Source organism: Balaenoptera ricei, chromosome 10 (assembly GCF_028023285.1).
Source record: "Balaenoptera ricei isolate mBalRic1 chromosome 10, mBalRic1.hap2, whole genome shotgun sequence".
NCBI lineage: Eukaryota > Metazoa > Chordata > Mammalia > Artiodactyla > Balaenopteridae > Balaenoptera > Balaenoptera ricei.
Window position 1 is genome coordinate 85,101,928 of NC_082648.1, and position 17,082 is coordinate 85,119,009.

Consider the following 17,082-nt stretch of genomic DNA (forward strand, 5'->3'; position numbering starts at 1 on the left):
CAATACAAAAAAAAAAAATTAGAAGAGTGAAATTCAGAGAAAAACAATTCAGTAAGAGCAAAGGAAAAATTTCAAGAGTAGAAAGAGCAAAGTAAATCACCCACAATCTAAGTCAATTCATTTTACATATTAATGTCTTTAAATGTGTACATATTGATATGAGATAAAGTTGGTGGCATTTCTCTTCATAGAATGTCTCAAAAGATTACCAGGTCATCATGATTTTCTTGAGCACCCTCTGAATTTGTACTGATGGCATCTGGAGAGGTTTCACCATAATTCTGTAGGTTTGCACTGGCATTTGCCCGATCTGCTGGGCTCTGGTAATTTGTAGTTGAGTTCTTTTTAATACCTGAAATAATACAGAAATAAACTACTAAATTAAAATCAGTTTACACATGGTCCAACAATGTTACATTTATCTAACCAAAACAGACTATTTCTTCAACACTTTGTCAAGCACAGCCATGTTTAAAAGACAATAAGCAAAGAAAAATTAAACTGTGGTTAGTTAGCAAATAATAAGAAATAACTTCCCACAATAAAATGTTAGAGATACTAAACCCTAAACTTAGACGGTATGAAATCTACCACAGCCGACCACAATCTGTGTTCTTCCCATTGCAGGTGTGGTGCTGGTGTTACTAGCAGGTTCCTGGTCAGCCAGTTTTGCCTCCTCTATTCTACCCGACATTCAGTGGTCCCAGTCTGACCACTTCATTTCCCTTTTCAGTATCCTACGGTTCTTCATCTACATGAAGTTAATGCTACTACTGTCAATGTGATTGTTCTCCATCCTTATCAACCTGCCTTAATTTCTCAACATGCTATATTTCAATATTTCTCAAACTGTCTGTGGTAAAGGGCAATTAAAAAAATTTTTTGTGTCCATAACACATCAATACTTTTTAAAAATACCATAAAAATAATTATTGAAAATGAATCGAGAGAAATCAGAAGAACCAAAGACACAAAACAAAGCCTCAATTTTTTTTCACGTCAATCTTGCATGGATTCTGACCTTATTTTTTAAAAAAAGCTAATAATTCTGAATATGATTTCAAGGATTAATTCACTGAATGATACAAGCAATCAAGTTACTCTTTCACTAAATCCTTTTGCTTAAGCGATAGTATTTCACAAAGCTTTACTTTGTTGTTGTTGTTGTTGTTAGAAACATCTTTATTATAAGTCTTCATAACACTTCAGTGCATGCATTATAGAATGAGTATCACTTCCATTCACTGAAACAACACTCTGCTGAATGCAGCCTGCAAGTAGCTGGTTAAAAATTTCTTTTTTTTTAGATGTACATTATAATTTGATATCTGTATACACTACAAACTGATCACCACCAAAAGCCTAGTTTACCATCCATAACCATACAATTGATCCCCTTCATCCATTCTGACCATTCCCCTACCCCCTTACCCTCTGGTAACCACCAATCTGTCTTCTGTATCTATAAGCTTGTTTTTGTTCTGTTTTCATTTGGGTTTTTTAAAAAATATATCTCACATATGAGTGATATCATATAGTATTTGTCTTTCTTTGTAATAATTTCTTATTATATTTACTGCTATATAATTAGGTTCTAACCCAGTGCCTGACAAAACAGTAGGTGCTCAATAAATTATTTATTGAATGGATGAATAAAATGATTTTTAGGGCCAGGGAAAATGCATAAATACAACTGTGGTATGAGGAGATAATAAACTCCCATTTCACAGGGAGTTCCTAACATTGCCAGAGGTTAAGATTTCACAGATAAAATAATATTTAAGCTAAAGTAAACAGAAAGAAAAAAGAGCACTCTAGGCACAGGTACAAAGGCTAAGGAAGTTTGTCATAGTGAAGAGATTGACAGAAAGACTGAAATATACTATTGTATAATTAAAGTGTAGTAAGCATGTGGGAAAACAGCAGAAAAGGTAAGCTGGGGCCATATCACATGGAGCAACTATCAGTAATGTTAAGTTTTTTAAACTTAATAGTCTTATAGTTGTTAGAAGTTATCAGGACTAAAATGGAAATTGACATGATAGTATATACATTTTTAAAAGAATATTCTGCCTGTGGAATGAAGTATGAACAAGAAATTGACAAGAAGAGAATTGGGGAGACTAGTTAGAAGCCTGTGGTGGAGTGGTACTCCAGCTACGCATCTGTTCGTTTATAAATATGTATGTATATTCAAAAATATGTACTCACAATATACCTATGTATGTATATGTGTATGTGTATATATATGTGTGCATTAGTGTGCATATGTATAAACATACATGTATATAAAAACACATAGAAAAAGGTCTGGAATTATGTCAATATATACCAAAAGACAGTGGTAATTACTTCCGGAATGGGGAATGGTATCAGGGCAGAGTAAGGGTGGTATTAAAGTGATATTCTAGATATTCCCATGACATCTGATTTTTTTTTAAAGAGAAAGTATTCATATATTTCTTGTAAAATTAAAACAAAACAAAAGAGAACTCAGAAAAAACAAGTCTTTTCCCAATGAAAATCAATTCCTTTGACAGAAAATTATTACAGTTCAGAGAATAACGAATGTACAGTCACATATCGTCCAAGTGTTACACATAAAATTAATGCCCTTGTATTTTTCAAGACCCTAAAAACAGCCTACTGCTGGAATCTATTCTAAGACAGTTATTAGAAATGAAGACAAAAATTTATGAACAGTGATATAATTATAGCATTTTATAGCTGTGAAAAAACTATAAACAATCTAAACATCCAGTATCAGGGAAACAATTAAAAGGTCAGGGTACATTCTTATGACAATTTAATATAGACAAGTGATAAAAAGCAGGTGGAAAAACCATATATGTGATGTAATACCAAATATACATATATGTGAATATATATATATATATACATTTATAAGATAAATTATAATTGATATCTCTAGATTGTGGGACTTTTGGGTTATTTTATTTTCCAAATTGTAGTTGTTTATATTTTCCAAGTTTTCCACATTGAGTGGTAGTCACTTTTATTAATTATTTAATTTTCAGAAACAAGAAAATCACTGATGCTTTTTAAGAGTAAGTAGAGATATTTTCTACAGGAACACTGTTTTTGAAGCATCATTTGATCATAAAACAGAAATCCTCTATTAAAGTAGAATTTTAAGCCATAAGGGGGCAAGGGAACTAGGCAATAGAGCTATCTGTGAATCTAGAATAGATTTTTATGACCCATATCAGTAACTTGTCTACATTTAACTGGTAAAGTATGCTGGAAAGGGGATTGCTATGAATTGCCTATAAAAGTGTTGGGTTAAGGCTTTTAGTTTACATATAGTAATCATTTCCCAAGTCTGGGGTACTAGCATAGCATACTGGTTGGTTAAAAGCTGAGGTTCCTGAGTCAGACTAGCTGAGTTCCAAATCTGCCTCTATTACTTCCTGACTGTATATTCATTTCTCTAAGCTTCAGTTTCTAAAGCTATGAGCCTTTCCTTACCTAAGCTGTTTTCAACTACATCAATAGGTTTATTACTCTTCATACACAAAGTAATTCACATTTGCCTCTGGTCTCTTAAGCTTCAGGGTCTGTGGCAACTATTCTCTGGCTTTGGTCCATGGTTTTATTCCTGTTCACAAAGTCCCCAATGCCTTAGTGATGGGGATGCATCTAATACTAAGTCATTCCTAGTGGTCTGTACTAGGGCATTAGTTGCTTCTGAATAAAATAGGGGAATCATGTAGTTCCATCATACACTATCATGTATGAAAGAGAATTCTGGTTATGGGAATTAACAGATCCAGTCTGGAAAAATTCCAGTCATAGGAGCACATAGTTGAGAATTCATCATGCAAATTAAGCCTACCTAATCAAAATTCCAGATATAGGAGTCCCTGTGATAGAGGCTAGTAGAATTAATGTTGTCTGCTTTACGATCTAAATGACTGTATATAAATAATTGCTGGATGTCGTCCATAAAAAGGAAGGGAGTATCTGGTCAAAAGAAGCAACGAAACAACCATTAGAAAGTTAGGTACAATGCTCTTTGTATTGTGCATGTATGTGTGTATAAATAAATAAGTCTTTTTGGGCTGTGATTGATTATTGAATATAAATTAAAAAACTTAAACACCACTTCTAAGATTTGTGTATATATAATATGAATTCTTAAACTGTATTGCTTTACCTTTTTCCAAAAATATATGACTATCACTTCCATCACTTTCTAACAACTGTTCTTCCAATATCATGCTGTCAAGTGAAATGGTATCCAGTGAGGTTTGTGAGGGGCTTCTTCTCATGTTCTTATAAGAAACAGAGAGTGGAGCCATGTTGGGTGGGTAACGTTCCTTAGGCTTTCTGCTGTTAACAAACAAAATTATCAGAAAATCATCATGTAAAAAGAAAAGAATTCTTTCTAAAGAATACTTCAAACAAAATAAATATATATTTATATAGTATACACAATTTTTAAAATTATATAAACTTAAAGTATTTTCATATTTTGAAAAACCTACTCTTCCATGTGTTAACTCTAACAATGCCATATTTATCATGGTTTTCTGTCTAAAGCCAAAATATACTCATAAGTACATGCACATGTGTGTGCGCGCATGCATGCACACACACACACACACACACAAATAAAACCCCCCACCCCAAATTCTACACACACACACACACACACACACACACATATACACACACAAATAAAACAAACCTCCCACCCCAAATTCTAACAGTCAGTTGTTACCTTAAAGATGACTGTGATTTAAGTGTTCTGACTGTGGGTGCTTCTTCTTTACTGATTTCCATGTTCTCAGAGAGTGAAACTGTTTCTGGAAGCAAATCTTCAGCTTTAAAGATTGACTCTATGGTTTCATTTCCTTTACTAGTTAAACTATTTGAAAGTATGTTCTGATTACCACCATTATCAAATGACAGCATACTTGAGTCTTCTCTGTAGTTTAAGACACTATTTGAATCTGTATAAGACGAATCCTTTTTGCCACTTGTTTCTGATCCAATTTCTCCTGAGCCACTTTTGCAAACAATTCCACTACTTCCATCTTCGCTTATTTTCCCTAAATTTTTATCTGATAAATAATCCAGAAAAGAAATACCTTTTTGCAGATTTGTATCACTAGCTGATTTAAAAAGCAAAGAATCCTTCAAAGGGACATGGCTAAGGTCAATACTCATAGATCTGTTGTCTGACATATGATTAACAGTTACACTTCTAATTTGTTTTATACCACTATTAACTTGTTTTCTTTTTGAAGACAAAAATTCTCCATTTTCTGTAGGCAAATAATCAGGAACCACTGGACTCACACTTTCAGAAACAGGAGACTTAAGACTATTTGCTTTATCTACTGGATGAAGCAAAAGAGCCACTTCCGCACTTTTAAGTAAAATTCCAATGCAAATGGATGTCTGACTAGCTGGATTGCCAGTCACAGCTTCTACATCTTTCCTTAAATTCTCTGAAAGCAAAATAAGTGACTCGTGGAGGAAAAGCAGGAGCAGATACTGGTAGTGATTGATCTGCATACTGACATGTTTATGAATGTGAACCAGGACATGAATATCTGCATCTGATGATGAAGAGGAAAATCTTAAAAATGTATCTGAAGGTTTCTGACTACCATTTGTCAAGGGATCAGACTCTGTACTATAATACTCCTTCAAGAGCTTTTTCCGCTTCCATCGGCCAGTCAGATCACTGGACTCACTTTGTGATGTATTTAGAGATATCTGATTACAAGTCTGCAGCAATTTTTGTGACAATGCATACCTTTTTGGTTGACAAATCCAGATGGAAAGAGGGAAAGAATCTACAAAATTTATTGGTCGTCCTTTTCCACTTTTCATCCCTTCATAATCTATCCAAAATTGAGAAAAGTACACAGCCCAAACATCCGTGGCAGCAGAAGTTTTAAGAGTGTATTTATTCAACTTAGGAGTAACATTTCCTTTATAAACTTCATGCAGTTTGGTATCTTGTTCATGAGCATGTCTCTGGAAGATTGGATGCAGAAGATTAAAATTGTCACCAGATTTGGGGAAACTGGTATATGTTTTACTGAAAAAATCACAATCTTTGAAGTCTTGAAACAAAGCTTCTAAATCAGAATGTCGACAGTTTGAACAGTATCTTGTATTTGTAGCAATCATTTCTGAACTCTGAATAGAAATTGCATGTGGTTGATCTTGATGACATTCAGAAGATTTCATTTCAGAAGGAATGACAAACTAGAAGAGAAAAAACATTAATCTAGTCTGACTTACAAATCCATATATCTTGAAGATAAAACAATCAAGAGCATGACTTGGTTCAGGAATTCTTTTTGACATTTCACCCCAAAACACTAATTTTCTATCTTCACATAAAATACTCTCCCTCCCAAATCTTATTAAACCAAATGAAAAAGGCTTAAATGATTAACAACTAAGAAAAGAAACAAAGGAAAAAACCCCATAAATAATGAATAAAGTACATAACACACATATACATATTTGTAGACAATATATCACAAAATAAAAGGAACAAAACTGAATTAAATCAATTATTAAATGCTTACTATGCCCTGTGTATATATACGCCCTGAGTAAATAAGAAAGCACAAAGTTTGGAAAAGAGAATTTTTTGTTATGATATTTTAAATCCAAGTGATTTGGAGGATGACTAGATAAGTAAATGGAATGACTGGATAACTGTCATTAGAATCACTTATCTGGGAGAAAACTATTAATAAAATGAACTTAGGAGTATAGGTCAAACTATTTAGTAAAATTATTTTCTACAGATAATTAAGCCCAGTCCTCAAAATATTCACAACAAAGAGTTCAAAGTGACTGATTTTAAAACTCAAACTGCCCATATTCACAAAATGTAAAGATCATTATGTAATTGTGTTTTAAATTATAATTATAAATGTTATAAAGTGTGTCTCTTTATATTGAATATTTTAAGGTCTTTGAAACGATCTTTAAAACATTTCTGCAATGCAACTGTTGAGTATTATTAATCTCATTTTACAGAGAAGAAATTAAGGGTATGTAAATTTAGTCTACCAGCAACAGAGATAGAAACTGAAATATCCATCCATGCCCAAATCTTACTCTATTTACTACACTATACTGTTTTTTTTTTTTAATTTTAGCTTCCTTCCTTTAAAGTTTAAATATCCATGGAATTCTGATTATCAACTACTTGGCTATAATGAAACACAACCTTCTATTATCTTTGGATATTAATAACAATAAATGTAACAAATAAAACCCAGATATAACTTAAAAGCGTCACTGTATTATTTACCCTTCTTAAAAAATTTCTATCAGCTCCAGTAAGAAGTAGAAAAAAAAAGATATTTAAATTTATTTCTACTGCTTACCTCCAAATGGATGAGCTCCACTAAGAAGTAGAAAAAAAAAAGACATTTAAATTTATTTCTACTGCTTACCTCCAAATGGATGAGCAGGGGGGAAAAAAAAAGAAGAAAAGTAGAAAACAAAGAAAAAAAACAAAAAAAAAAAAAGAAAAAAAAAAAAGAAGAAAAGTAGAGAAAGAAGGGGTGGGGAAGGGCGGGGAAGCAGTCTCTTAAAGCTTCCATAATTGAAAACTGAAATTAAAATTCAAATTTCAAAAACAAAATTAATATTGCAATGAAGTTGACTTATATTTGAGCACCCATCTTAAATCCTGGAAATAACTTTTCTTCTGTAAAAATGGTTTTGTTCTCACAGCCACTTGTTTATATGGTACCTTTAGCATTAAGCCATCAACTCGAATATCAACATGCTCATCAGATTTTGAATTGTCATTCAACTTGTACACAGCCATAAACTGATTAAGACTCTGTTTTAAATCCAACAGAAACTGATTTAACCATAGAATACTTCTTTCATCCACAGTAAACTGTAGTGCATTCAGCTGGCTATAAAGGTTGGGAGATGGAACTGTGGAGAAAAAAAATTTTTAAAGATTTTTAATAAACTGATAGTTCTAAATCTTCCCTGAGAACACAAAATACATTTTAACCAAGTTTTATTCTCCTTAAATTAAGATTAAAAGGTTTTGCAATGTTATTTACAAGATTAAAGTGATACTACCTGTAGATGATAGCAAACACATTTGGAGAGACAGAAAACATCTTTCATTGCTTCACTAATGGAAAAATATGCAGTTTAAATGCAAATCAATTAAGAAAATGGTAATAGGAACATACATATCGATAACTACCTTAAATGTAAATGGATTAAATGCTCCAACCAAAAGACATAGACTGGCTGAATGGATACAAAAACAAGACCCGCATATATGCTGTCTACAAGAGACCCACTTGCGACCTAGGGACACACACAGACTGAAAGTGAGGGGATGGAAAAAGATATTCCATGCAAATGGAAATCAAAAGAAAGCTAGAGTAGCAATTCTCATATCAGACAAAATAGACTTTAAAATAAAGACTATTACAAGGGACAAAGAAGGTCACTACATAATGATCAAGGGATCAATCCAAGAAGAAGATACAACAATTGTAAATATGTATGCACCCAACACAGGAGCACCTCAATACATAAGGTAAATGCTAACAGTCATAAAAGGGGAAATCGACAGTAACACAATCATAGTAGGGGACTTTAACAACCCACTTTCACCAATGGACAGATATCCAAAATGAAAATAAATAAGGAAACACAGCTTTAAATGATACATTAAACAAGATGGACTTAATTGATACTTAAAGGACATTCCATCCAAAACCAACAGAATACACTTTCTTCTCAAGCACTCATGGAACATTCTCCAGGACAGATCATATCTTGGGTCACAAATCAAGCCTTGGTAAATTTAAGAAAATTGAAATCGTATCAAGTATCTTTCCTGACCACAATGCTATGAGACTAGATATCAATTACAGGAAAAAGTCTGTAAAAATACAAACACATGAAGGTTAAACAATACACTACTAAATAACCAAGAGATCACTAGAGAAAAGAAAGAGGAAATCAAAAAATACCTAGAAACAAACGACAATGAAAACACGACAACCCAAAACCTATGAGATGCAGCAAAAGCAGTTCTAAGAGGGAAGTCTATAGCAATAAAAACCTAACTCAAGAAACACCTCAAATAAACAACCTAACCTTACACCTAAAGCAATTAGAGAAAGAAGAACAAAAAAAACCCCAAAGTTAGCAGAAGGAAAGAAATCATAAAGATCAGATCAGAAATAAATGAAAAAGACATGAAGGAGACAATAGCAAACGTCAATAAAACTAAAAGCTGGTTCTTTGAGAAGATAAATAAAGTTGATAAAGCATTAGCCAGACTCATCAAGAAAAAAAGGGAGAAGACTCAAATCAATAGAATTAGAAATGAAAAAGGAGAAGTAACAACTGACACTGCAGAAATACAAAGGATCATGAGAGATTACTACAAGCAACTATATGCCAATAAAACGGACAATCCAGAAGAAATGGACAAATTCTTAGAAAAGCACAACCTTCCAAGACTGAACCAGGAAGAAACAGAAAATATAAACAGACCAATCACAAGCACTGAAATTGAGACTGTGATTAAAAATCTTCCAACAAACAAAAGCCCAGGACCAGATGGCTTCACAAGCAAATTCTATCAAACATTTAGAGAAGAGCTAACACCTAACCTTCTCAAACTCTTCCACAATATAGCAGAGGGAGGAACACTCCCAAACTCATTCTACGAGGCCACCATCACCCTGATACCAAAACCAGACAAAGATGGCACAAAGAAAGAAAACTACAGGCCAATATCACTGATGAACATAGATGCAAAAAACCTCAAAAAAATACTAGCAAACAGAATCCAACAGCACATTAAAAGGATCATAAACCACGATCAAGTGGGGTTTATCCCAGGAATGCAAGGATTCTTTGATAAATGGAAATCAATCACTGTGATACACCATATAAACAAACTGAAGGAGAAAAACCATAGGATCATCTCAATAGATGCAGAAAAAAGCTGTCAACAAAATACAACACCCATTTATGATAAAAACCCTCCAGAAAGTAGGCATAGAGGGAACTTACCTCAACATAATACAGGCCATATATGACAAACCCACAGCCAACATCGTTCTCAATGGTGAAAAACTGAAACCATTTCCTCTAAGATCAGGAACAAGACACAGTTGCCCACTCTCACCACTATTATTCAACATAGTTTTGGAAGTTTTAGCCACAGCAATCAGAGAAGAAAAAGAAATAAAAGGTATCCAAATCAGAAAAGGAGAAGTAAAACTGTCACTGTTTGCAGATGACATGATACCTTACATAGAGAATCCTAAAGATGCTACCAGAAAACTACTAGAGCTAATCAATGAATTTGGTAAAGTAGCAGGATGCAAAATTAATGCACAGAAATCTCTGGCATTCCTATACACTAATGATGAAAAACGTGAAAGAGAAATTAAGGAAACACTCCCATTTACCACTGCAACAAAAAGAATAAAATACATAGGAATAAACCTACCTAAGGAGACAAAAGACCTGTATGCAGACAACTATAAGACACTGATGAAAGAGATTAAAGATGATACAAACAGATGGAGATATATACCATGTTTCTGGATTGGAAGAATCAACACTGTGAAAATGACTATATTACCCAAAGCAATCTACAGATTCAATGCAATCCCTATCAAACTACCAAGGGCATTTTTCACAGAACTAGAGAAAAAATGTCACAATTCGTATGGAAACACAAAATACCGCAAATAGCCAAAGCAATCTTGAGAAAGAAAAACGGAGCTGGAGGAATCAGGCTCCTGGACTTCAGACTATACTACAAAGCTACAGTAATCAAGACAGTATGGTACTGGCACAAAAATAGAAATATAGATCAATGGAACAGAATAGAAAGCCCAGAGATAAACCCACACACATATGGTCACCTTATTTTTGATAAAGGAGGGAAGAATATACAAAGGAGAAAGGACAGCCTCTTCAATAAGTGGTGCTGGGAAAACTGGACAGCTACATGTAAAAGAATGAAATTAAAACACTCCCTAACACCATACACAAAAATAAACTCAAAATGGATTAAAGACCTAAATGTAAGGGCAGACACTATAAAACTCTTAGAGGAAATCATAGGCAGAACACTCTATGACATAAATCACAGCAAGATCCTTTTTGACCCAACTCCTAGAGAAATGGAAATAAAAACAAAAATAAACAAATGGGACCTAATGAAACTTACAAGCTTTCGGAGAGCAAAGGAAAACATAAACAAGACGACAAGACAACCCTCAGAATGGGAGAAAATAGTTGTAAATGAAGCAACTGACAAAGGATTAATCTCCAAAATATACAAGCAGCTCATGCAGCTCAATATCAAAAAAACAAACAACCCAATTCAAAAATGGGCAGAAGACCTAAATAGACATTTCTCCAAAGAAGATATACAGATTGCCAACAAACACATGAAAGGATGCTCAACATCACTAATCATTAGAGAAATGCAAATCCAAACTACAATGAGGTATCACCTCACACCAGTCAGAAGGGCTATCATTAAAAAATCTACAAAGAATAAATGCTGGAGAGGGTGTGGAGAAAAGGGAACCCTCTGGCACTGCTGGTGGGAATGTAAATTGATACAGCCACTATGGAGAACAGTATGGAGGTTCCTTAAAAAACTAAAACTAGAACTACCATACGACCTAGCAATCCCACTACTGGGCATATACCCTGAGAAAACCATAATTCAAAAAGGGTCATGTACCACAATGTTCACTGCAGCTCTATTTACAATAGTCAGGGCATGGAAGCAACCTAAGTGTCCATCGACAGATGAATGGCTAAAGAAGATGTGGTACATGTATACAATGGAATATTACTCAGCCATAAAAAGAAATGAAATTGAGTTATTTGTAGTGAGGTGGATGGACCTAGAGTCTGTCATACAGAGTGAAGTAAGTCAGAAAGAGAAAAACAAATAACATATGCTAACACATATGTATGGAATCTAAAAAAAAAAAAAATGATTCTGAAGAACCTAGGGGCAGGACAGAAATAAAGACACAGATATAGAGAATGGACTTGAGGACAGAGGGAGGGGGAAGGGTAAGCTGGGATGAAGTGAGAGAGTGGCATGGACATATATACACTCCCAAATGTAAATTAGATAGCTAGTGGGAAGCAGCCGCATAGCACAGGGAGATCAGCTCAGTGCTCTGTGACCACCTAGAGGGGTGGGATAGGGAGGATGGGAGGGAGACACAAGAGGGAGGAGATATGGGGATATATGTATATGTATAGCTGATTTACTTTGTTATACAGCAGAAACTAACACACCATTGTAAGGCAATTATACTCCAATTAAGATGTTAAAAAAAAAGGATGCAGTTTAATCTAAAACTAACTGTATAAATAAGAGGTATTGTTTTGATTTCTTTTCCTATTGTTACAGTCACCAAGAAGCAAACTTCAAAAACTTTACCTTCTTGGGACTTCCCTGGTGGCACACTGGTTAAGAATCTGCCTGCCAATGCAGGCGACCCAGGTTCGATCCCTGGTCCGGGAAGCTCCCATGTGCCATGGACCAACTAAGCCCATGCACCACAACTATTGAGCCTGTGCTCTAGAGCCTGCGAGCCCCAACTACTGAGCCTGTGTGCCGCAACTACTGAAGCCCACGCACCTAGAGCCCGTGCTCTGCAACAAGAGAAGCCAACGCAATAAGAAGCCCTCACACTGCAACGAAGAGTAACCCCTGCTCGCCGCAACTAAAGAAAGCCCGCGCACGGCAATGAAGACCCAATGCAGCCAAAAATAAATAAATAAATTTATATATATATAAATTTATATATATTTATATATATAAATATATATATTTATATATATAAACAGAAACATCTTATTGGGATGTGGAGGTGCTTATCTCTGAGGATAGTAAGGAAGTGGGTTGCTGAAGCGATCATGTCAAGGGAAGAAAGGGGAGGGAATCTCAAATACAGATTGAGTGATGATGGCAGCCACAGAGAGAACTAGAGAGCAAATGTAGTCCAGGATAGAAGAACCCTGACTGCATATCTGGGATAGAGGAAGAAACCTGGTACACTAAGCAGTAGAGAGATCTAGTTGCAGTTTCTAACAGGGGTCTACTTATGAAATAGATTACTACATAGCTATTAAAGATATTTAAAATGAACTTGTAGAAACTAGGATCATTAAGGGAAAAGGACACGATGTAAATCAAATATGTTAAAGAAACGCATACATTAAAAACAGGACTAACAACACTGTACTTAATGTTGTGGTCTGAAATGCATCCCCTCAAAATTGATATGCTGAAGTTCTAACCCCTAATACCTCAGAATTAACTGTATTTGGAGATAGGGCTTTTAAAGAGGCAATTATGGTAAAAATGAGTTCATGTGGGTGGGCTCTAGTCCAATATGACAGGTGTCATTAGAAGAGCTTAAAAAATGGACACACACAGAGGAAAAACCATGTGAGAAGACAGCCATCTACAAGCCAAGGAAAGAGGTCTCTGAGGAAACAACACTGTCAACACTCTGACCTAGAACTTCTAGCCTCCAGAACTGTGAGGAAATAAATTTGTTGTTTAAACCACCCAGTCTGTGGTATTTTATTATGGCAGCCTTAGCAAACTGATACACTTATGTTAGTAGAAGTTGTCTCTAAATTGTAGGCTCACAGGCATTTTTCAAATTTTTGGCATTTTCTCTTTTTTTTTTTAATATAATGAATGCATGTTACAATTATAAAAAAAGGTTATATATTTTTAAAGTTGGATCACTTAACAGAAAGACGAAATGTGAGGACTGAAAATGGATCCCTATACACGGGGATTCAGTATACTATGTTCTTTACTTTTGTATCTGTTTGAAAATTTCCATAATAAAAAGTTGAAAACAGTTAAATGTAAGCAACCAATTTCACTCCTAGGTGGCTAAGATTTAAATTGCTGGGAAGGAGTTTTATATTTTTATCAGAAAAAAACATATAGATTATAGAATGGGATTATAATTCCCTTGGAGCATGTTAACAAAACTGATAGAAATAAACCTAGATTAGAAGTCTGAAATCCTGGAAACTATAGGCTTTAGTCTGAAGAAAAGTTACTAGTTCAATGAATGAGACATTATTTAAGGAAAACAATTTGGGGGGTGGGTGTTGGAAACAATGGGATTATCCAATTACAGGTAAATAGTTGTGAATAACCTGGGGAGGCAGTGAAATATAGTTGGGGGGAAGGGTAGGAAGAATTTCTATTTAAAAGACCTATACTTGAGTTTCAGCTGCGCCATTTTATTCTTCACAAGGTGCTGAGCAAATGCCTTAACCTATCTTAATTTTCTCATTGTTTCAGTCAAGGAGGTAGAAGAGAAAACAAATTTGAAATACACAAGAGAATACTGAAAAGCATGAAGATGGTGAGGAGATTAGATCCTAAAAGGTCGTTACAAATGAGGATTAAAATGTTAAAATAGTTTGACATCTCTTTCTCCAAAGTAATTTCTTTCTCCAAAGGATATCTTTTTTTTTATTTAACAACAAAGGCATGAGCATCAGAAATTCCCTTTGAAACTAAAAACCTATATTAAGTGAATATTAAACAAACGACCTAAGTAGGTCAAAGAATCTGGAGTTCCACTTTAAAAAAATTTTTTTCCTCAAATAATATAACCTATTTCGTTTAAACACTTTTTCTCAACTATGATTTTCAAACAAAATAATGAAAAGGTACCACATAAACAAAGGCAAATTTTAGTTTGAAGAATTAGATGAACTGAGACAATAGCAAAGAATACAAATGTAGAATCATAAAGTAGCTTACAAATGAAAATTCATGTAATTCAATGTTTCTAACAAAAGACAAGTGCCAAAAGTTGTCTAAGGTATACATCTGGGTATCAAAACCTAGCCTCCCAAATTCTCTATAACTAAAAGGATAACTTCACTATTCATTTTTTAATGAAATAGTTTTATGTAGCTGAAATATAAATGAAGTTTTACTAAAGAAAAAAAAATGACCTTATTCTACAATAACCTCTCATTCATTCTTTCATTTAACAACAGCTACTAAGAACAAAAATGAGTCAAACCTCAGGGATAAAATGAAGCATGAATACTACATGGTTCCTGATATCAAGGATGCTACAAGCTAGTAAGGGAAAAGAACATATGAACAAATAATAAGTAAAAATGCTATACTAGAGTTATATACTAAACACAATGATTACAAGGGTAAAGAACAGTGGACTTTTTTCTTTTTTCACATTTATAATACTCGAAAACTTAGCAAGAAAAAATCAACTTCCCAAGTAATGGACAAACAATAACAAAAAAGGAAACTCTCTTACTTGGAAAATCCTTTCCATCTGGATAGTAATATTCTGTGAATTCTATATAGACAGCTGACATTTCTTGTGGAAGATACAGGGATTTTTTATTGCAAGAAATCATACTTTTGGGGGAGGAACGACATTGTTCTGCTGTAGAGACCTGAAAAAATAATTAAGTGTATTGAAGTAACACTAAACAAAGCCCTTTCCAAAGAATTTATGCAACATGGACAGTACTTCAAACTCTTAAAACTACTTCCAATAATTAATTAATTGCCAATGTAATCTTTATCATATATTTAATTTCATATTAAATTATTTTAAAATAATACCAATTAACTTATTCATAAAACTATAACCTCTTTGGATTCTTATTAATTACAAAGTCAATTCTGTACAATTTTCTTTGCAAACTTACTACTTTGAGCCTTACAATAACAGATAGAAAATTTCTGTAAGACAATACAAATAAGTTAAGTGGCAGAGTCAGGACACAGATCCAAGTCCTCAAGACTAAACTGCTTCCCAACTATGTACTTTATAATAGTTCTTTACCATAATTCATTATTATGAAAAATAATATAATTATATACAGAGCTTTAGTTTAGAATAACAAAAAAATTACAGACAGTGGTGATGGTTGTACAGCAATGTGAATATACTTAATGTCAATGAACTGTACACTTAAAAATGGTTAAAATGATAAATGTTATATCATGTATATTTTACCACAATAAAAATTAATTTAAAAATAACAGTACAACTATAAATGCTCCTGTCAAATAGTTCGAGCTCTTAAATTATTTTTCCAATAGACTATTAGTTTTAAGATTCATGTTACACATTTTTCACTCTCTGCCCAAAACAGTTAATTTATAATCACATCAAAAACTTGTATACTAATTTCTCCAAAGTTCAACCAATAGCATTTTATCAGTTTCATTTATTTATGCTTGTTAAGCAGACCCAGGGATACATCTCAAGGTTATTTTTTTTCATTCATTCAACAAACATGTATATTTCTCATGTGAAGTGGAATGACTCTTCAATGTTTTATTTGTTTCCCCTTGTATAAATTGCTAATCAAACCTTTGATTATTTGTACAGTCTTCATAAATTTAAGTCAGTTCCTTACATTGTCTAATAAGAAGCTTTTCTCTGCATACATGGAAACAAATTCTTTTCAAATCCAGAGTGTCAAGTTATTTTATATAGTAGACAATAGCCTTTTTCCCTTTTCTTTTAATAGTTAAAAAGTTATTCAAATTGGGATGAACATACTATCTTATTTTCTTCCAGTTACTTTTGTTTGTTTTGTTCTGGTGTATTCGTGTATGTGGGATTTCTTTACTGTATTTCATTCTCAATCATATGGGATTATGGGTGATTCCCCTTCCCCATTTCCATATGAATTTATTCAAATATAATGCATTATATAGAGAACATTAAGAAAGAAGCAATTGCGCAATAAGAAAGTAACTCTTAAATCAGGGTATCTCAAAATTGGCACTACTGATATTTGGGGCCAGATAACTTTGTTATGGGGGCTGTCCAGTGCATTGTAGAATGTTCAGCAGCAACACTGATCTCTACCCACTAGATGTCAGCAGCAACCCCCTCCAGCTGTGACAACAAAAATTGTCCTCAGACATTGCCAAATGTCCTCTGGAGGGCAAAACTGGCCCTAGTTGAAAACTACTGAGTAAAATGAAAACTTTCCAGATAA

General features: G+C 33.7%; 1 protein-coding gene across 1 annotated transcript in view; it reads right to left on the reverse strand.

Moving 5' to 3' along the window:
- The window catches only part of BLTP3B (bridge-like lipid transfer protein family member 3B), a 95,760-nt gene that overhangs the window by 19,185 nt on the left and 59,493 nt on the right, over positions 1 to 17,082 (reverse strand). The window contains 5 exon segments of the mRNA XM_059936740.1: positions 210 to 352; positions 4,178 to 4,353; positions 4,745 to 6,246; positions 7,760 to 7,953; positions 15,375 to 15,516. Coding sequence (XP_059792723.1) covers positions 210 to 352; positions 4,178 to 4,353; positions 4,745 to 6,246; positions 7,760 to 7,953; positions 15,375 to 15,516 — 2,157 coding nt within the window.